Genomic DNA, 23140 nt, shown 5'->3' on the forward strand with positions numbered 1-23140 from the left:
GGTCTGTAAAATGAACAGTAGAAAAATGGATATCACTTCTATTTATTGCCTCTTCCCATATTGCAGCTGCTGATCTCTGACCCTAAACAGCAAACTATATTAAATTTAGAAGAACTGCAGCTGTACACAGATGCTGAAAATGTGGATGCACGGAACATATTCCAATCCCTTGCTCGTTCTGAACTAATATAAAAAAAGTTATAGATCATTTTTCGATTAAAAACATACATTACAAAGAACGACTCTGAAAGCACTCCGTATTTCTGTCATCACAAATCAAAACACCTTCCTATCAGTGGATGATTCTATTCTACTGCAATAAATGAAAAATAAAATAAAAGTAAGTGCCAGAAACTTAATTAATATTCACGTAAGGTAATTGCCAGGTAGAACAGTCTTTAGGGAACTTATAACTAAATGGGGTCAGATTTCAGTCTCTAAAACCTGCAGTTTAGCACAGGCAGGGAAATCACAAGCCTGGAGTAAGCTGTAAGCACAGAGTACTCCTGTCCACTTGTAAAGTCAGTTCTGAAACCTCTGGAATTCCTAAGACGTAAGATAAATGCATATTATATGGGACATATTTAAAAGTATTACACTTAATTTAATCCAGAAAACACAGTAGTATTATAGGAAGATTATTACTGTGTTCTGGGAGCAGCCACAAGCTGTAGATAGAGGGTACAAAATGTTCACCAGACGTTACACTTTTTTTTTTTTTTAAATCTAAGAAACATTTTTAAAATGTACTTGATTTTTAAATAATCACTTAACAAGGCAACAAACCAACTACCAACACATAATAAATAAGGCTATTAAAAGGTCACAACTGTAGTAAATTAGTCAGAACTATAAATGGGACATTAGAAACACTATGTTTTGTTCTTATATGCTTAATAACCAGAACAAGAATTAAAAAAAGAATCAGTTTATTTCAAAGTCTGCTTCTTATATTGAAGCACATATTAAAGCAACATTACAATGTTCATAAAATATAAGTGTGATGCTGTAACATTTCTTACATGTCAGAATACTGATATTTGTATGTATACTAAAATAAGAATTTTAAAATTGTACAAATAGATACATTAAAAATGACATAGAAATAGGGCGCCTCCCACTGCAACAAGACAGAGTTTTTATATCTGGCACGTATTAGTTCAAGATGAAAGTATAAGCAAAAAGATTTACAAGAATCAGCTGTAACAAGTTTGATGCTCAAGAGACATAATAATTGTACATTGTACTGTACATACATCATATGGGTTTAAGCTGGCTGAATATTATATATTTCAAGTTTAAAAATGCACTACCATATAGAGTGTCCATAGTTTAAGGCGAAATTACAGCTCAGAACTGTTAACTTTTCTAATTTGTGGAAGCTTCTTTGACATAAAAGATTTAGATGTTCATAATACATAAAAGATTTCCCTTCTCTGTAGGTTCACTTTTAGCATTTTCCTTCATTTAAATATTCTGTGTTTCTTAAGTGGGTTTTTTTCCTCTAGTGAAGTTGGCAGCCAACTTCTGCATTTGCCTTTTGTAGGAAAAGGTACTTCACAGTATTTACCACTTTTATGTCCTTTTTTATCAAAGGAATCCCTTCTGTCAAATGTTTAAATGAGACTTTTCTTGATTTTTAAAAAAATACCTGCTTACATTTCTTCTGGATTCTTCAGAACATTGGACACAGTTCTTAAGGCCAAATATTAAACTTTATTGTTAAGAATCATCATCAAAAGTGTCTTTGGAGCCATACAAGTCTGCAAGTTTCTTAAATCGAGGTCCCCAGTTTTGTAGATAGTCGTAGTCCAAATCAGAATCTGTTGTCGCTGACTCTAATGAGCTAAGTGAACCAGCCACTGAGCCTCTTCCTTCATAGCCATAGATCTGAATAGAGTCATAGGGAGGAGCAGTTGGATCGTTATCAGCCTCCTGTATTCTTGTGTTGATGAAATCATCAACATCAACGCTATTGGGAGCTGGTCGAAGCCCCGGTCTTGGCATATACTGATACTCAGGTTTTATGTCTTTACGAGGAATAAATCCATTGATGCCATCAGGGTTCTGCAAGGTAGCTATGTCAAAAGCTTCAGTATCTTCCTCTCCTCCTCCTTCATCATCATAAGTAATAATGTTCTCACGGACATCTTCTTCTTCAAAAACAATCAGAGGTTCTTTCTTCTGCCTCTTCAGTGTTACAAACAACACTACAATGACTATAGGGAAAAAAGAAAATAAGTTAGACTTCACTCTCAAACAGAAACTGCTTCATAACTAGATTATTGCATTCTTTGAAATCTTAGTTTTTATGCTTCAGTTCAGCATGTGGTTTTGCTAGCATCTGTGTTTTTAGCATACCCAGCTAAGTAAAAGCTATGATGTTTGTACACGGAGTTGAACATAAGGGTTTGAAGGTTTCTCTTTGGGCTGAATGCCACTACTCATACTAATTATTTATTACTGCATAACTTTAATTCATGAAAAGGATTTGTGGGCCCCTAGTGACTGCTGCAGCACCGCCCCTGAGCGGTCCAATCACGTCTGCTTGCAGCAAAATAGGATGAGTCTCTTCTCTCTCTTGTATGCCCAAAGCTAAAATGCAACGTTCTAGGCATTCCATGAAAATGGAATTGTTCTGAAGCAACAGCTCAACACACATCTACTGATGTGTTTCTTCTCACTGCAGATTTATTTAAAATAACTTAAATATATAAGAAAATAATGGCTGTTAAATAATAGGAGTAGATTAAAACATTTTATATAAATATTTTCAAATAGGAAGTGCTTTATAGCACTTTCTTAAAAGCAAATCTTCCGAGCCCTTCATTTGTCTTCCACACAAGAGAAGTTGGAGGGAAATAGCTGGCAGGAGCCATTAATCCTGGCTGACCTCAATAAGGAACCTGTCATCCAGGGAAGATCACAAAACTTAAAACTGTATGTCGTGACCTCCTTTAAACAGCACTCCTGATTAACTGATACTGGGCCACAAAAGGACATTCTTTGAGTGTGCCCAGACATATGCACTCGTGTTTGCTATTGCAGTCATCATATACTGCATTTCAGCCTGTCATAAGAATACATGGTAAGAGATTAAGATTTTTTTTATACACCTTGGAATGAAAGGCAAACTTAACTTTTAAATACACATAATTATAGAAGAATGAGTAAATAACTACTTTACCGAGCAAAATCACAATGCAAGCAAGAATGGCGATTAAAGCTCCGGTGCTTAATCCTGCACTGAGGATGTAGGCTTCAGCATTACAGGAGAGCAAGGAGCCATTGCTGTCACAGCCACAGACTCTGATGGTCAGGGTGTTGGTGCTGCTCATAGGGGGGAGTCCTCCATCACTTATTACAATAGGAAGAAGGTACAAGTCTTGCTTTTGACGACTAAATCCTTCACGTCTAACAAGAACACTTGCAGTGTTATCTGTTTAAAGAAGACAGATAGTCATCATTTTTTCCTCAAAGTCATCCATCCCCTTAGTAAATATGGAAAAAATATATATTACTGCAATGGCACTGAATTTTCAGATGATTTAGCATGTAAAAACAACCAGGACACCTTCATAATGACCCAAAACATCACAGTCCTACATTTCCTTCACACAGTACTACAATACATTTTAATTATTTTAGGGTGATTAGGAACACAACATCTAGTTCTCTTTGTTAATACTGATTTGCATATATATTGTTCTCTTTTCAAAGAATCTTAGCAGCCTGCATATGTGAGTTCACAAATTACTTAAACACCATAAGGCAATATGGTCACAGTAAACAAAGCAATGATTTTGCAACTCATAATGTTTATGATTATTATAAAACAGGCATCATATAAGCAGCTAAATATTAGAAATACCAGCGCTAAGGCAATCCGATATGTTAACTATACTAAAAAGTACATATGTTTTTGAAAGCTTATTCTACAAATGATTATCATAGATGATGAGAGTAGTATCTTTAGCACCTCGCTAACTTTCTGGGAAAACCACAATACTTCATCAGCTACTAGAATGACTGGGCCTTGGCATTGCTCTTTGTGCAAGTTCTAGGCTTTTTCCAGGATTAAAACCTCTGGTGGAGGGGAAGAAAGCAAATCCCTGAGTTATTGTGCTTGGTATCAGACCTACAGGAATGGAAGAAACAAAGTATCCCATCAAGACAGAGAAGTCAACACATGCTGCGTATTAGCAGATTTGTTCATTTGTTTCAATAGGACACAGTGAAGTTAAGCCACATTTTGGCATAACTAGTTTTTCACCCAAACTCCTCAAAGCCAGAAGTCAGACAACTCGATCACATATACACAGTCTTTTGGGGCACATGATTACTTATGTGCCCATGACACAAGAGTTAAGATAGTCCTCACTCTAACACTATTTCTGTTTGTTCTCTCTGAAGAGTTGCATGCTCTGGGCCTCCTGGTCCAGAGCATGGAAACCAAGCTGCTCTCAGCACAGAGGTCACTTTGGATAGTCCTTCATTCTCCCTGGAGCAAGAGCATTTGAAAGGGAAGTGTGTGAAATGAAACACTGGAATGAGGCAGCCAGTGCTTCCTGCTCCCTGCCTGACCAGAAAAAGGCAAGGAAACATGAACAGCATTTCGTTATTTGTACTTCTTGTTTTTCAGCTCTCAGACTGAATCAAAGTTTATAAATTTGTAAACACCCTGAAATAAGTAAGTAAAATGAAACAACCATATCTGTGGTTTTCAGACCTTCAAAAACTAGTTTATGACAAAGATTTACTTCTCACAACCTTTTCTGTTTTCAGAATGGATTTTCCACTATCTAACAAAAAGAAAAGAGAGAAAAGAAAGGTCCTTTTATCTACTAATGGAGGGCTATTCTCCTCCATTTTATTGCTGCCTTGAGGTACTGCAGAAGATTAATCATTTTCCTGTTGAAGAGTCAGCATAAATTCAAGAATTTAATAATGCAAACCATAAAACCTCTTTTTAATTATCTAATCACTGTTTTTTCCTTGAAAATCTGTGAATAAATTATCCTAAAAGTTAAGTATCCTTGCCTTGTATTAACCACCTTTACAGACAGTACCCTTGAAGCAGGAGAAGGTCTGTAATAGACCCCAGATTTGCTGGACACAGAGCAATTTACGGGATGAGAAGAATGCCTGTCCTGGGGCCCTGCTTACTGGAACTCTTTGAAGATCACAGCAAAAAAAGGATGAGTTTCTTTAGGACTGTCCTGTATACAATCTGTTTGTTATATGTAGAATGAGTAAGTTAATGTCTTTGCTTCTTCTGCCAGGCCCAGCACAATTGATGCCCAGACTGGTTACGTCTGCACTGTAGTCTTTGAGACACTGAAGTCCCAGGTAGGAAAAAACTTGCTAACTTCTCCTTTATTTGTTGGTCCTATTTGCTGAGGATAGAAAAGCTGATAAAGATCTGATAATTTATCACTTTTGTTTTTCAGAGGTGCTCTTTTGTCTCTTCACAGTAATTTTACCCTTCTAAACATTAGTCCATCTAGGTTTTGTGGCACCATTTTTTAAGAACCTTAGCAATATCAATGTTTGTGTGATAGGCATCTTATTTTTGGACATTAAATTACTGGGTTCATGACAATTTGATATAAACACAAATAAAAGATCTATCAACTATTAACACATCAACTGATACTTTAACATCTATTGATATAGAGTCAAATAACTCCAAAGGATTGACTAAAGTGTATTTATTTATTCATTTAATTGACATGGAAACAAAGATCTACTCTGCTACGTTAAAGAGGGCAATAGGCAGATAACTCTTGTGGCAAAATATATATATGAACATTAATATAAGGCTGGAGATGCAACTACCTAGGGGCTGCAGAGGCAGTCTGAAACGGAACACAGACAATATCATGTATCAGTATATTTAGTCCGTAGATTACTTTTTTTTTTTATACTGTATTTTTCCTGAATGTTGGCAACTTAAATAGCATTCCTACTGGAAAAGGATAGCAAATTATTCAGTTATGAAGTACGGCCAGCTCCACTATGGTCAACTGTGTTATACTAAGGCTGAATGTGATCCAGTGGGTGATTTCTAGTTCACTGCAATTTTTTAAAATTAAAATCCAATCAGCACGCCTTTTTAAAGTTGAAAAAGGATTACTGCATCTTTTTTTTTTTTTTTTCTTTTTCTGTTCAATTCTCACATTTAGAAGGGACATAATATCCACAAGAGAAAAATAAAAACCTTCTTTACCTAAACAAAAGAAAACATGTAATCCTAGATAATATTCTCATCCTTGATTTTTCATCATTTTCAAGTCCCAGGAGTATAACTATAATCCAGGTATAATGGCATTTTTTAAGCCAAGAAACAGAAGCTAAATGTCAGTACTGGCTTAAAACTATTAACACATATGGGAGCTACCAGGCTGTCAGTCTTAGAGAACACAAAGACAAAAACAAGAAAATATTCACTCTGATGTCATCCAGAAAAATACACATATTCTCATTTTTCAGCTATTATTGCCTGGAATTTCCAATATCCAAAATTGTTGTAAGTGAAAACCGCATGAACTCTCTATGAAATCTTTCAAATTAAAAGTTAAAGTTGCATTGTGTCATGAAGATGTTTACAGTTGATTTTCCTGATTTTTGATTCTCCTTTTTCTGGTGGTTTCTTTGACGCTTTCCCAGTTTTTCTTCTACATAAAGGTAACAATAGATTAGCTTTTGGAGGCTTGTGTATCCCAATACTACGTAAAGATGCTTCTAGATGAAAGAAGCTGAGTGCATCGTGAATATTGTCACCTTCAGCAGAAAGAGAGTGTTGACTCAGCGGGAAGCCTGAAGAATTCCAGGTGTCCAAGTGCCTGAAATCATTACTAAGTGCTGGTAAGTGCTACAGAAAATCCATGGCAAAACACTATATTTTACTGTTCATATGCTTCAAAATCTCTTGATTAAAAGGTGGAGTGCAAGAGAGTGTTTTTATATTGAAAAAATGGATTTTAGTCACTGATTTTAGTGAACTGACTTACAAACTTAATTTCAGTCTTTATAAAGCTGTGTGTGGCGTATTTGGAAACATTGCTACACTTGAATTTTGTGTGGTATAACAAATCCTTGTGCAGCAAGCAATAGCAGGGTGGTTGCAGTACTTCCAGCAATACTGGCTGCGTGCCGGGCTCATGCAAGGTGAGTCCACATAAAGGGCATTTCATTTGAGGACAGAGCAGGATTTAAAGCAGGAAATCCATCTGTTAAAAATCCATCTCTCTTTTGAGAAGTGTCACGAGCCTCTGCTGGTCTTTTGAAGCTCTGACATCAATGGACTGAAACTGAACAGGGCCCAGGCTAACACAGTGCTGTTTATTTATGTGGTGTAATGTAAGTAAACAGCACAAAAGTAATTTGGTGTTTTATCACAGCATGTGATAAGCCATTATCTCATGTTTTCTATGGAAGATAGTCTCAGCTGAAAAAGTTGGTAACACAGTAGGCTATTAATAGGATGTGGGATGTGATTACTTTTTTGGAGTACTGCAATATGTGATTACTTTTAGGGGTTGTAGAAAGAAACTATTAAATGATAATTATAGGACTCTATTCACTTTAAAGTTCTGTAATAGTCCCAAACATTGGAGTTTTCATTAACTGTTCTCCACAGTTAATAAAGCCATTTTTCTCTGAAACTAGTAATTTGCTCTGAAAGTGATGGCACGATATGTAGCTGCTCGGATTTACAAATGAAAAAAGAAACTTTAAATGATCATGTAAATTATTTGACTTGCAGATAGTAACGCTCTCTCTGAAAAGTTCTTTCTATGGAAGTATGTATAATTTTAATTATCATATCTAATATTTAAAAAAATACAGAAATAATTACACTGACAACATGTATTCAATAAAGATTATACAAAAATGATGAAATGACTGTTTGCAAATGGATGAATTGCTTTACAATATTTATTTCCTAGTTACAAAATTATACAGGAAGATTTGGTCTTAAGTATCAACTAGTTTAAATAACCTTTTCCACAATTGTCAGCCTCTGCATTCAACATGTATCATCATTTCCACTGCAAAACATTTTTATCTGGATTAACTTTGTCATTAAAATAATAATAATTTAAAAATTAATTTTCTGCACGTGGAAATGAAGGATTAATGCAGTTGTCTGAAGTAAGACCAAAATATCATTTGCCTGCAGCTGTATCAGAGCATCTCAATTCTAACCTATCTGTTCTCTCCTAGATTAAATACTCTAAAACACTTTCAGTTTGGTGCAATGACCATAAATTACCTCTTAAGGAGAAATTTGGCCTCAGGGTCTCAAGTAAATAATTCATTTTTATTTACTTCTCTAAAAATACATTCATCAATTTTTCAAAAATAGTGTTTTACTACATTAAAGAGAATAAATATATCCTCTTCACTGGATCCTTTTTGAATTGCTTATGTATGTACAAGTGTCAAGCACTAGGCAACAATATTACTTTGATCCTTCAAGAATTACGGAGTTTTTGTTTTGGAACTCTGATGACAGCTACCCTCATTTCAGGTTTTTATAGAGGCAGAAAGCATACCAGAACAAAACACTTGGGAGAAAAAAAGTTGTTGCTGGTGATGTTGCCTTTTGTATTTCAGGCAGTCTAGACTGAATCCGTTGGATTCGTTATTTAAGCCAGTTCAAATGAGTACTACATTTCAGAAAAGAGTCCGAGTTTCCTTCAAACATTAAGGTTTGCTAATTAAAACTAATTTCTCAGGAACTGAAACTCTATTTTTTTTCTCCATACAGGAAAAAAGCAAATGAACATTGAACATGAATGTCATAATGATTACCATTAAGAAAATATAATAAATATTTATAATGGCTGAATTTGTATTTTCATTTTCTCTCTCTTTTTTAAGTCTCTGGCTTCCTGAGCCTTTGGCAAGTTAGGTTCACTGATGTTACCATGTCAGAAGATCAAATAAATTCTGGCTTTCATCTATGCCTTTTTTTTCCCCTGTATAAATTTCTTACCTCTTATTGTACTCATTGTGACTGCAGTACTTCATTATAAGAATACCTCATTAACAGAAAATTGGTGAAGGGATCATGATACCTATATGCTAAGATGCACCCAGTCTGGATTTCCATTTCAAGGCAATAATTTTGTACAGTAAGTTAGTGTGGTACTGACTTTTTTCCATTAGACCCTAGTCTGCATTCTCTTGTGGCCCAAAAACTAGCAAGCACAGTTAGATGAACAAATAAATACAGACAGTGTAATGGAGGATGTATTTCTCCACTAATTCTAGCTTACCAAGTAGTTTTGTTTAAATCAAAGAGCTCTGCCATTCACATTTATTGAACAATTTTGTCGGTGCTTTTCGCCCTCTTCCTGGAAAATGAAGAGGCTGTGGATTTACATGCAGAGCATTATTATGTAATTTAAAATATGTATTCAGGAAAATGAAAGTGAGTTAACAAGCACTGCATTATTCCAAAAACATCCCCATATTTGAGCTGTATTTCTTCTTCCTTTAACTCTAAACCTCTAGAAAAGAGGCACTCTGTCAAAATTAATGAAAATGCTGTTGCGTGACATTAAGTTGGGCATTAGTTTTCCTTTGGCCATTATTATAAAGGAAACCTGCATACAAACCTCTGTTGTCTCTGAGTGTAAAGTTTGGATTATGAATAATTTCAGGTGGTAAACTGAAGATAAATCTTGGTCCGTTGGCTGAATCATCTTTGTCATCAGCACTAATTGTAATAAATTGCTGTAAAAGAAAAGTAGTCTGTAAGCAAACAGCTCCTTCTTTGGATGCATTACACACAGATAGCATTCTGAGAAATCATTTGAATATGTAGAACTTGGAAAGTCAAATGATATAGCTGAAAACTCCAAAGCATCTCAACAGATGTATGTAATTATAAACATAGTGCATACTTACTTACTAAAAACTGGAATTCAATCTTTATTTGGTATTACATTTTACATTTATAGATGTAAAAGTATACACCTACCCACACGTTCTTATATGCAAATCTTTGCTAATGTTAAATTAGTAAGCTAAATAAAAGTTTGCAGAAACTTCAGCAGCTCACACTGAGTTGGCACATCTTTTCCAAACTGCTACACTAACTCCTGAAGTGCAGACAGTGTGTAGAGCCTTATTTTCATCTGATGCTATTCTTTTTCTTCAGAGATAAATCTTTAGGCTAATTCCCCTCAAGCAGTGTACTGTGACCCTTAGAAGCTGCTATTTCTTAATATCTGAAACAAGCTCACAACTGAGTGAGTTGTTCCCAAGCAGCTTCTTTACTGGTGGATCCCCACAGTCAACACTAGTCACATCCAAAATACAAAGCACTCTATTGCTAACAGTTTGTAGTAATTCAAAATAAAAACAAAGGAAATTATGTTTCTGTTTGTTTAAGATATTTTGGCCAAAATTTAAAAATATATATATTTGACCTGCCAATACAAAACTGGGCTACACACTCCAAAGTAAGAAATTGATGTGCAGGGATGGTGGGAGAGCACAGGCATACCTGATTGGTTCGAGCATTCTCACAGACATACGGTTCATAGGCTGCTGCAAATTTTGGAGCATTGTCATTGACATCAACAACCTTAATTGCAACTGGAACTTTGGCTTCCTGGTGTTGCTTGTCTATGGGAGTTAGCAAAATCAGAATGAAATGGAAGAGGGAAGACCCCTTGAAACAAGTAAAATCCCAGCAAAAACTGTATGAGCTGTGTACAAGTAAAGAAGAAATAGGCTTAAGTATTTCTACTGGGATTTATTGCAGCGTACCAAGCTGAGACAAGTGGAAGACTACAGAATTTACATCACTGATTATAAAAGAACTCTGTGAAATACTTACGGACTTCAACAGCAAAGACAGAGATATTATGCCAAGCAATTTCTTCCCTATCCAAAGCTTTTATTGTCTTGATGTTGCCATCGTCTGCATTAATAGTAAAATATCTTTCAAGGTCAGTGTGACGATCAATTGAATACCTAAAGAAAATTGAAAAATGAGTAATTAGACAACAGAAAGACTTGGCAGTTTCATGCATTCAAGTTTGTTTTATAACATCATCTTTTTTAAATAATTGTAAGCCCTACCCGTGTTATCAATGGGATGATATGTGGTTGTTTTAAAAGTAGGTTGACCATTTTCAATTCTATGTGTAGAAAAAATATGCCAGTATGCTTTCAGTAAATGGAAATTATTGTTCTTTGAACTCTCTATGTTAAAACACCAAAATATTTATGTTCTTTTACAATACATGATAAAAATACCCACTGAGATATTTATTTAAATATCTACTGAGACTTTTTTATGTTTTTATCTGCTTCATATTGATCAAAGATCTTTTAAGTACATCTGCTGCTCTTTGGATTACTCAGTGTTAACTGATCACTCCAGATTATTAAATATTATCTATTATCTACACAGTTCCGTAGTTGTACACACCTCTGATTCTTGTATATTTACAATGCAAGTCTTTGAAATGTTATTTATACCCATGAAAGTGTTTTACAATTTAAGCTACACTGAGAACATGATAAAGATACACTAATAGAAGACTTCCTAATATAATTGCAGAAAGGTATGTATTTGTACTTGTTTTTAGAAACTAATCCTTTACAATTACCCAACATAGAACACAATCTACTGCCCAGAATTCTATTTTCCAAGGAAAAAAAATGCTGTGATAATAGCACAGGATATTTTATTTAAAAAATGAAGCATAGAATAGTGTCTAACTCAGATGTCCTTATGTGTGTTTTAGGTAGATGTAGCAATGGTAAGTATTTCTTTGTGCTATGGACTTTAAGAATAGTACCTGTATGGTTACTGTTACTAAATATTCTGGGCAAATTTAGAATATTGCTATCCTAGGTCTGTTATGCTACCTTAGTAATTTGCATAACAATTCTAAAAGCTTAAAGTGCTTAGAAATAAACACCCTGCTCTAATGGAGCATACCTTATAGCACTGTTTGCAGCATCAGGATCTTTGGCATGTACTTTTCCAACCACAGTACCAGATGCTGCATTTTCTTGTACTTCAAAAATATAACTTGGTTTTAAAAATACAGGCGGCTCATCAGCGTCTTCCACTGTAATCTTCACTGTTACTGTGTCCTTGAATGGCCCATTGCTGATGAACTTTGGATCAATATGCACGTTGGCTGCCTCTACCTTCAGACTGTAGGACTTTTTGGTTTCAAAATCCAAGACCTGAGAGAAACAAGAAAATAACCTATTCATTGAACGTAGTTAATTAAACTGGAGTGTAAAAGCAGTAAACAGTCCCCTAGTATTCAATAACATACAACAAATGTGAGCATATCTGTCAACAAGCTTGGACTGAAATGTGTGTATTTAAAAACAAAAAGACTCAAATAGAAGGAGCTACATTCTATGTATGGAGCAGCATATGAAGAAACTGAAAATACCAAGACAGAATCCTTGTCTTGCTCTTTGCTTCCTGCATCTTTCAGGAAATGATCTTTACTGGCAAAATTAACTTTTTCTTGATGCAGCCTGTTGCATGGCATAAAAGAGGGATGGATGGGACACGATTACCTACAGAATGTCAGGCTTGATCTATCCCAAGCTGGTACGTATTCCTTTAAATATGGATATGCACAAAAGAGAAGTTATAATGTTCTCTTTTTTCCTGTCCATAGATTTCATATCACTTTACAAAGAGGAAGCAAAATAATACTCCCATAAGTCCTTCAGAGAGCCTGATACACGTCACAGCAGAGCTGCACTGTCATCAGTGTGAAATGGCTGCTGTGTTGCATTACTGGTAGCCTCAAAATGGTCATGCCTCTAAATATCTGAGAAACAGCTGCCAAGAACGACTCACCAGAGTCAAGACTCAGAACATAGATGGAATACAGGCAGCGCCAGTAAGCCCACATTTTAAAATACATAAAGCATACATTCCCATCTATAGAACAAATACTGTAATTGTAGCACAGCATAATTTTGTATTGGAGGAAGAGACCTCTGGGTCTATTCCTGAGAGACTGTCCTAATGCACAGAGCAGGGCTAACTCACAAGTGAAGTTGCCCGGGTCTCCTGCTGTGACTTTTGAATACCTCCAAGAGAGATGAAGAGTTAAGAAGACTCAAAGGGCAAAATAATAACGCTTAAACAATGAATAATATTTATGATTTCTAAACTGTATCCTAGCATTCATTTAGTAACACTTCTAAAAATATGCTGATGTATGAAATCACCTTAGTTTTGCTGCTTTTGGCATAGCCTGTGACTCCTTCAGAACAATATTGTGGACAATGCGTAGCTGAGGATTTTAAACCATAGGGCATGAGGCTGTTACGACTGAACATAAAGCAACAGTGAATGTCTGCTACTTATCAGCACTAGGCAAAACTTCATTAACAGTGAAGCTGATGGCATTGTATTTTACCGTGACTTTTTATTATGAATTCATTTAGTTTGTGCAATTAATCCACTGTACAGTTTTTATGTAACTCTTCTTGGTTATTTTCTTCCATTCCAATTCAGCTAATGGGGAAATGGAATATTAAGAGTTAATCATGGCTTTAGACACAAATTAATTGAAACTGCAATTACTGATATTTTAGCTTAGATGTTAACTCAGTACTACCAAATTCTTGGGCAGAAACAAAGAATGCCACACTTTACTGGGTTTGAAAGGACAGTTCTACTCACCTTCTTAAGCTTTACAACACCTTCCTGAGTCTCATAGTCTGTTGTAATTTCAAACATATCCATGCCATCTCCATCAATGATGCTGTAAGCTACTAAGCCATTTTCCCCAATGTCTGGATCTTTGGCCTTCACTCTTCCTACTTCCTCTCCAGGAACAGCTGCTTCTGACACAGACATCTGGTACACACCTGGTGGAAGGTAAAAACAGGCACTTGCCTCAAGTTTGAAGTCTGCTTTCCAGTTGTATAGTTCACTCATTTAACTTATAAGAAGTTCCAACTAAATATGGTGATATTTTACATTTTCAAATCCCCTGAAGGAATGTTATGGTATAAAGAGCTCTGAGAAGTTAGTCATCTGTGAAATCTTAAAACACAACCTAATCTATGTAAAATTACCTCCTCACTGATGTTTTACATAACATCTGTGTACCTATCTGTGCAGAGAGGGGTTAAAAAAAGCCACCAATCAGTCAGAATGCAGAAATTATGGTGACATCAAGGTTATAATTCATATTGGAGATGTTGTTATTACAGAAATGGAAGGACAATTCTGTTTCATATGACTCACAGTATAACCTTCAATTCTATATTCGAGAAGTGTTTCTGCCCATTTTTTCAGGAGTCACAAATTATGTAACATGAATTGGATAGACCTCACTTCTGTACTGCCTAAAGAATAAATGCATGGCTTTCTGTGGCTTTAATTTGATGAATAAATGATTGCAATAGTTATTATTAAAATAATTGCCATTAAAGATTGCTTTCTCTCACACACACACAGAAAGCTTTCTCTCAGAATAAAATAGGAAAACCATTCCCAAACATCTCATACTTGTGATGCCCTGCATATTTCTCCTTGTGTATTTAGGGACACTGGAAAAGAACAATACTATTTCTGTTTAAATCTCCCACCAACAGTTGTCCTTCAGGCATCACTGCTTCCTGGACCTTCCTAAAACATTCCAGATTTCAAATAATGGAACTTGATCCTAAATCTACATATCTACATCAACATTTTATGCCACTTAATCACCATTTATGAGTAAAAAATAATACAAACAACAACAAAACTGCAGGAGAAAAAATAATTTCTCCTCCCCTCCATAATTGTTTTTTCTTGCTACAGTCTCATTCTGGGAACATCCAGAGAGTTACACGAGGCAGGGACCTGGCTCATTACCCATAAAGACAACTGAAATAGGCCATTAACTCCAGTCACAAAAAATCCAGAATCTAAGCAGAAAATTCATTAAAGGTTCGAGGAATCATTTTGAAGAAACCAGTTTGATGTTAACATACACTAATCAAATCCTGCTTTTGTTCACAAGTATTCCAAATAAAGATTTTAAGTTAGGAGCAAATGATTAAATAGAGTAACTGCTAGTTCACATTTCTGATTATCAATTTAAATATTTGCCCAAGACTTAGATTGTTTTTTTGGTTGTTTTTTTTTTTTTTTTTTTTTCCACTCAGTAAAGTGGCTAGATTTTGCTGAGAAAAATATATGATTTGATGATCTACTCTGCAAAAACGGGTCCTAGATTATTACTGGACTGAAGAGGTGAGTTCATGAGCTATGTAAAGTCTGACATTTTTAGGATCCGGTACCTTCTTGTTAGAACAGTAAAGAATGCTGACAGATTTCTACATTTAGGGACTGGCTGTATCATTGAAGTTCTGGCATGAGAGTCCAGGAACCTGCCAGACGGATGGAGGTGCTGTTAGAGAGATGTTCACATCCAGGATGTAGCTGTACTATATGGATGCTCAGAGCGGAAACAGAGTGGGATTGCAGTGGTGCATATGCTGCACTCCAAAACAAATCCCACACAAACATGAGATGTAGGACAGCTGTGAGGGTCCATTAATGTATTTCCACCCAACTGTGAAGACCAAATCTGTCAATGTCACCCCTGATTAATTTTATACATGAAAAATAAATAGCACAGGTACTGAAATAGACCTTATTTAACCAGTAGCAGTACATTTCAACCATCATTCTCAAAATGTAATTGTACCAAATTTGGTTTGTATTGCCATAGCAAATACAAGGCATGTGGAGTACCCAGCTGTAACTTTCATCCTTACGTTATTCCCTGAGAATGTTTACAGAAGTAAAGGATGAAGCATCAGCACCAAAAATGAAAGACTGTGTGAAATAGAAAATGATGTTCTTGAAGGTCTGTCAAAGACATGAAAGGGTATAATCAGGAGGTGGTAATAGATTATGCAACACTTCTATCAAGAGTCAAAAGAAAAAAAAAAACAAAAAAACAGCAATAAGAAAGCTCATGTAGCTTGAGAACTACAGCATGATGGGTGCATGTTCAAGAAGCACAAGGTGGTCTCTGACATCAGAAGCCTCACAAGCTTCAGACTCTCCTGGGCCTGCTACTTGAGACCTGCCACTTCCTGCTGGACTTACCTGTCTCTGTACCTGCTTGCTGCCTAAGGCTGACCGCTCTGCTGCTGTTCCCCCCTGCGCTTTTGCCTTAGACCATCATGCAACAGGATGCTGCTGGATCCTGCTGGTGACTGTCCTTGCTTTAAGTAATTCTTGCTTCTTTCCTATCTGTCGCCCTCTTTCTCTTCCCCATCCCCCTAATTCGTAATAGTGTCTGGGCTCCCCTTCCCCATCTCCCTGATTGATTAAGACTTGTAATAAACTGGTTGGACTAACATTTGAACCGTTGTTTCTTAATCTCACGTCGAGTATACATTTATCAAAGAACCTCCTCTCCCTCCTGTAAATTGGAGCGAGACAGCAGAGTAATAAACACTGTTATTTTTTTAAAACTTTCTTTCAAATCCATACTCTAATTATGAAAATGGAAATGGCAATAAACCTGCAGCACTGCAGCAGGGGAAATACATTTTCTATTACAGAGTTACCTGTTTCAGGAAATGGAGCTTCTTTCTCCTTTAACAGAGAAATCCATACTATGCCTTCATGATCACATTGTAGGTTTATTTCTACTATTACATGGTTTTAGAAATGAAGTATAGGGTAATCAATCTTCGAAATCAAATCTTGACCTTAACAAACAACTCACTTTGCAATGCAAAGCCGATCATTCAGACACTAAAGCTCTCTCTGCTATTAGCAGAAGTGTTTTTATAATATTTATCTATTCACACGTGCTAGAATATTCCACTAGTTACTGATTTTGGAAGTTTTGAATATGTCTGTAAGTATGGGTGGTAGTAGTAGTATCTGTGATTAAGGATTTTGTTACTTACTTTGTGGAAACTTTGGTGGGTTGTCATTGACATCTGTAAGTGTAATTGTCACTTTGGTTGTCCCTGAGAGGCCTCCCATGTGTCCTCCCATATCTTTTGCCTGTATTACAACATGATACTCTTCCTTAGCTTCTCTGTCCATGTTTGGAAGGGCAGTTCGGATAATTCCTACAAATACAAAGAAAATACATCACATACATACAATTTTTCACATTTACATCATGAATAATTGGACAACTGCATTTTTTTTCATATTTGCAGCAATGTTGCTATACTGTGCATCATACTATGCAAGCAAACTAGTTCAAATATTTTAAATAGCTGAGCACAGAACTACCCTGAAGAATTACAGTTCAGCACAGAAACTTTTTTCTTTCCATCATACTATATCATATCACAAAAGATAGAAACATTTTTCTAGTGCAGTGTACCCAGAAGCTCTACCAATTGCCAGGGGACCAACCTGTAAAACAACTTAACTAACATCAAGAAAGAATGAAAGATGCTTTACTCAAATACATCAGTAGATATAGCCACAGTACTACCTTAATCAATATATCTCATTCATTTTAATGTATTCCAGTTATGAAGTCCTACTCAAATAAACTGGTCAATAATACCTGTTTGAGCTTCCACTGAGAAGTACGGCTGACCTTCAAGAATACTGTAAACCAATTTGGCACTGTTCCCATATGTAGGATCATCAGCATCTGAAGCTGTTACCTGAATAACAGATGTACCTAAAAATGGAAGGGAAAGACAGAAGAAATACAAACAGAAGCAAATGTATCCGTAAGAACCATGCAGAGGTACTTGCAGTCATGTGGCATGGCTAGTTTTTTTTACTAGATGAAAAAAATTACTTTGCAATTTATACATAACAGAATATACTTCTGCAATCTTTTTTACCAACTATGTTGTAGATTCTTATTCTAAACAGTGAAGATATAAAAATCAAAGTCAGCGGTCACTCTGTACCATTATGTTTCTTTTCCTCAGTAGGTGATAGCACTATATTCCTTTTTGTCATTACACAGTTAAACAAAAGAGTTTTATTCTTACATTGTCCCCATTAAGTTTCTAAGAAATTATTCTGTAGAAATCTCTGCAGTAGACAGAAGCTCAAACAGGAGATGAAAACTGAATAGATAGAGTGGCAATAACTCATTCAGTTCAGCTAAAAGAATGATCTTTATGTTTACCCCGGAGATTTCACTCTCCATGAATTCTAGGGGACCTTCAAGTTCCTTCCTACGAGGAAACAGCTGTGTTCTAGGAGCAATCTAGATACACTTCTGTCATGATAGTATCTGCAGAAGGTTTGATTTGGTCAGCAAATTACATCAAGGGAATGAATCACTAACTTAGCATGAAGTAAAATTTACCACCCAAATTTCTAGAGCAATTAGATCAAGCCAAGAGGTACTGACAATGCAATATCCACCATAAGACGAGAAACTTAGGTGCATTTATGAGTACTTACCCACATTTGATCTCTCTGGCACATTGGCATGGTAGTTTTCATGAAGGAATTCAGGGGGGTTGTCATTGATATCTTGGACTTTAACAATGAATTCAGAGGGTGGTTCCAAAGGTCTGTTAGTGTTCCTGTCTACAGCCTGTGCCGTGAGAGTGTACTGAGCTCTCTCTTCTCGGTCCAGTGTCTTTGTTGCATGGATGTTCCCTGATTTGTCATCAATAACAAAAATGATTCCTGCTCCTTCACCTGAGAGAATGTATTTAATGTTTCCATCTCCAGAATCAATATCTGAATGGAGCTACAAAATGAGAAGCAGATAGACAGACCTTAACAAGATGGCATACATTTCACTAATGTGTTTACAAAACAAAAAGTAAATCTTGAAATTATTATAATTTCAGTTTTCAAAAATCTTGTTGTACATCAGGCAGTAATCCATAAGTGAGCCCATGCTGTGAGCACATCTGTGCTGTGTTCAATGCTACCTGTGCAGTTGCATGCTACTACATATAGGTGCAACTGAGACTCCAGCTTTGAGATTTAAGGATGAAAATACACAAGAAGGTAGTTATAAAAGGCTTTTGATTCAAATGAAGTTGGAAGGAAGAGCCTGCCAACCCTTTTTACAAAAATTTTGTACCTTTCATACTAATCATATTCTACAAAATGGAGCATTATGCTGTATGAAAACTGAAATGACAGATGGGACGTAACAAATGAGACAATCATTGATTGTCAACTAGTTTTTAATTGCAACTTCTATATTACGAACTAAATAACATCAGTAGCAAATCCTTGCTGAACTATATTACTTTCACAACAATTGAACATTTTGGTTTGATGAAGGAGGGAAATACTGAGCCAAATTATGTATTTAATCATTCTATGTTTACATCTACAAATTGTACAGTTGTAAAAGTTTTAAAAATCAGAATAGCTAGAACAGTATTTGATGTCACTGATCCAATTCTCCTCTTTGTGCTGGTGTTAAGTCAGCACAGCCCAGCTGACTCACTATAAACTGCTAAATATATATGGTCTGCTACTGTTAGATGGTAACAGAATAAAAGATCTGTCCAGGGTGTGTTTAAATACACAGGTACACAGAGATTTACATCTCCCTCTAAACATACCCCTCATATATTTCATTTTACTGATCACTCGAAAATGAAAGGATGAAGAGAGAGCAGTACACTTTTCTGAGCTGCCGGGTTAGACATTACCACTTTAATCATTATTTTTAAAGATTTGAGAATGATACCAGATATTCTTAGCACATACTGTTGTATGTGATCTCCAAGTGATTGCTATGGTCTTAAACGAGAGCTATATGACTTCATTCAGAGATTGCTAAGCTCAATGGAAAAACGTGTCTTCATTTAGGTAGCTTTTGATTAGCTCCTCAGTTGAGTTACAACAGTGTGATTAATTTTGGGTAAAGAAGTAGTTGCTGAAGAAGGAGCTAGTACAACAGAAAAACGACAGCAAGAAAGAAAAGCAACTCAGAAAGTAAAGCTATTAGTAATAACTAATAATTGATGAATGAAAAACAACTTACCCTTCCCACTAGTACAGGATCTGGTCCTGTGTACTCTTCTATAACAAAGAACTGATTCCACACCCAACCTCTTTTTGAACGATGCAGAACTTGTCCTTCTTTTCCTTTTTCATGGTGACCATGAAGTGATGGCCGTACGTGGTTTAGTTTTTCTGTAGTTACGGCATGGCTGTAGTAGAGCATGCCCAGGCAGATAAGAGCGGCATGTAAACAATTGTCCTCCTTCATTTTTGGTTATTTTGCAGGCACAGGAGTATCCAAGAATATACCCCTTCCACCTTGGAAGTTAACAAGTTTCGGGCCACTGAAAAGGTTCAGATAAAATGTTCTGCACACACGTTGCCACCACACCTGGAATGCATCACTTTAATGCTCTGCAGCTTCCCAGCTTAATTCCTGAAAGAAAGCAAAATGAAGAAAAATGTCAGTTCTTTTATGTCTTTGAGGTGTAACAACTTATTTACTAAGCAAAACAGATTTAGGGATAACTCGAAAGATCTCAATGTAATTAGAATAAAATATAGCAATGATTATATGGAAATAATGGATTATATTTATATTTATTGAATTATTAATATTAATGAAATATTAAGTAATGTGAGTAGTTGGTAACTGCCACCTTATAAAATGTCCTGACTTGCTGTTTATGGCACTCATTTGGAAGCTGAAAGACAGAGAATCATATTCTTTCATGATGCTTCCAAAAAGACTTAGCCTAAGATGCCAGATGACTGTAGAAATACCTAATTTATATCTAAGCCTTCTTAGGAGCTTAGATATAAGCTTCAGATATAAGCCGTTAAGCTGTAGATTTAGATATAAGTCAGATACCAAGATACTTGCTTATCAAGAACAGAATATTCCTGCATGTGCCTAGAAAAAGGCCTTGTGATGGCCAGCAGATTCTCATGCCAAAAATAACTACCTATGTGTTTCAAGACAGGACTAAGAGCACCTATGTTTTGGATGTGGGTCCCTGGAGCCACATCTGAAGATCGAATCACCAAAGCTGAGAACAGCACTAACTGTCAATTCTTCTGTCTTTGTTCTGGTAATGATAAATGCCTTTGATAATATAGCAATTAATGTGGTTATTCACTTCTGCTTTCCCTATGATTTAAATTACCAGGATTACATTGATTTTTTACTTTCTAATAATTTTTAAAGCACAAGGTCAGAATGAATATTTTTAGCAGAAATTGTGTAATACAGAGAAACCTCAACTAAGGTCTACACCTCCATCAGCAAACAATCTTAAAGGCTGCTTTGAATTACCACAGGGTTTTCCAACATATTTTCTTTCAATCCTTACAAAGCAGCCAATTTTTACTAGGTCACTGTAATGTTTTGTTTCAGCTTTCAGTGTAAGTCACTTTATTCTGCTGCGAGATACTATAATACTATATATAATAACTATATATATATATATAGTTATATATATATATATAGTTATATAGTTATAGTTATATATACTATATATATATAATAACTATATATAATAATATATAAATAATGTATATAAAACATTGAATATTATATTCATACAGGCATATGTATAAATATATGCTACCATCTTCTTCAGAACAGAATCATTTTTCACGAGAAGTAAAAAGAGATGGTATTTGTAGCAAAGGAAATGTGAATATAGGGAAAAGCTTCAACCTGTATCACAACCTGTAACTCCAGCAACAAATAAACATCTCACTAGTAATCAGCCCACTCATCTTGGGAAACATTTCAAATTCTGAGCAGTCATGTCCTCCCATACACATCCCTTGGCAAACACCCAGCACTGGGAAATAGTTTTATAAATAATGTTTTCATAAGTAAGGAATTAAATAGTTGTTTTTTATTTCCTCAAAAAAAGTTGCTTTTTGTTTTTACTTTATTGGAAACTGATATAATCTCAATTACAACACCATAACAACACCAGCATGGTGAATTAAATGAAAGTCACAAATTTCAATGTGAATATAATCTGGCACTAAAGGATGAGTTTCTACAGTTTTCTTTCTTAAGCTTCCTTAATATTTATTAAGGACAGCATTTGGTGTATGCATTTCGTTTGTCACTATTGTTTCATTGCCACACTATAGATGACTCATAACAGCATGAGAGAGAGGAGAAAGAAAACAATCTCCATTATTTTGGCCCGAAACATGATTTTAAAATTCAATTACTGTGATACAGCATGCATCTGCAAACTGTGGAACATTAGGCAGGCCTGTACTTTTAGAGTTTATTTTGTATCTCTGTTTTGTTAAGAGATAAAAATAAAGTAGAATGTAAAGAACTTGAAAACTAATATCTAACCTGTTTTAAAAGTGGCTTGAGTATGAGAAGCCTTTCAACACTAATTATTATAGTAGCTTTTTATGATAGTCAATTCTAAAAGGAAACAACTTTTCTTTTTTCCCAGTTTTGCAAAGAAAAAAACAAAGAACAAACTGAATCTCCTATCATGTTGTTTCAAAAGGAGTTTGCTATGGAATGTCCTTTCAGCCAAGCAGCCGTCAATGCCATGCCCAGCACACCTACCTGCAGTGGACAAGTATGCTTACTATAGGGAGCTAGAGTGGTACTTGTAACACAGCAGCTACAAGTGCTTGTGCTTCTAGGTTGTTAAACAGGGTCTAGATGCTCCAAACAGAAGTGAGGTAGGAAGGCACACCTAGACAGCTGTGCATTCTATAACCCACTGCTATGAAATGCTAAGTAAACTCATCACATTAATAGATTTTGGAAGCATTTGAAAATTAAACACTCTGATAATTATTCTTCATTAACATTTCATTATGATCTCAACAATGAAAATAAGTAAACATATGTGGCCATTATTCCCAAACTTCTCAGTACCATTATGTAGAGCAGTAAGCACTTTATAAAGATGCTTAACAATAACGGAAGAGTCAAGCTGACACATATCCTGCTTATTATCAGCTGTTCAAATATGAAGTATTGGAAACAAAACATTAATCACACATCCATGCTGAATTTACTAATGCGGATTTAAAACAAAGATTGCTTGCTACATTTTGTTTTTATCCTCTGCTTATACGTACAGAAAGGGTGCAATAAGGCTATGTGTCTTCAGATTCTATCTGAACAGTATCTGGGCAAAAAAAAGTAAAAGTCACCATGTTTGTTTATGGCATTTACTTCTG

General features: G+C 35.5%; 1 protein-coding gene across 5 annotated transcripts in view; it reads right to left on the reverse strand.

Moving 5' to 3' along the window:
• Nucleotides 1-208: 208 nt before the first annotated feature.
• The window catches only part of CDH11 (cadherin 11), a 230452-nt gene continuing 207520 nt past the window's right edge, over nt 209-23140 (reverse strand). For all 5 annotated transcript variants that reach the window (XM_052686662.1, XM_052686660.1, XM_052686664.1 and 2 more), the window contains 11 exons: nt 19977-20372; nt 18422-18716; nt 17559-17678; nt 16939-17106; nt 13697-13884; nt 11972-12225; nt 10859-10995; nt 10523-10644; nt 9630-9747; nt 3188-3439; nt 209-2219 (listed from right to left, as the gene is read on the reverse strand). In XM_052686662.1, coding sequence (XP_052542622.1) covers nt 1723-2219; nt 3188-3439; nt 9630-9747; nt 10523-10644; nt 10859-10995; nt 11972-12225; nt 13697-13884; nt 16939-17106; nt 17559-17678; nt 18422-18716; nt 19977-20204 — 2379 coding nt within the window. In that variant the 5' untranslated portion in view covers nt 20205-20372 and the 3' untranslated portion in view covers nt 209-1722. The remainder of the gene's footprint in view (nt 2220-3187; nt 3440-9629; nt 9748-10522; nt 10645-10858; nt 10996-11971; nt 12226-13696; nt 13885-16938; nt 17107-17558; nt 17679-18421; nt 18717-19976; nt 20373-23140) is intronic.

The sequence above is a fragment of the Tympanuchus pallidicinctus genome, unplaced genomic scaffold (assembly GCF_026119805.1).
Source record: "Tympanuchus pallidicinctus isolate F22 unplaced genomic scaffold, pur_lepc_1.0 scaffold22, whole genome shotgun sequence".
NCBI lineage: Eukaryota > Metazoa > Chordata > Aves > Galliformes > Phasianidae > Tympanuchus > Tympanuchus pallidicinctus.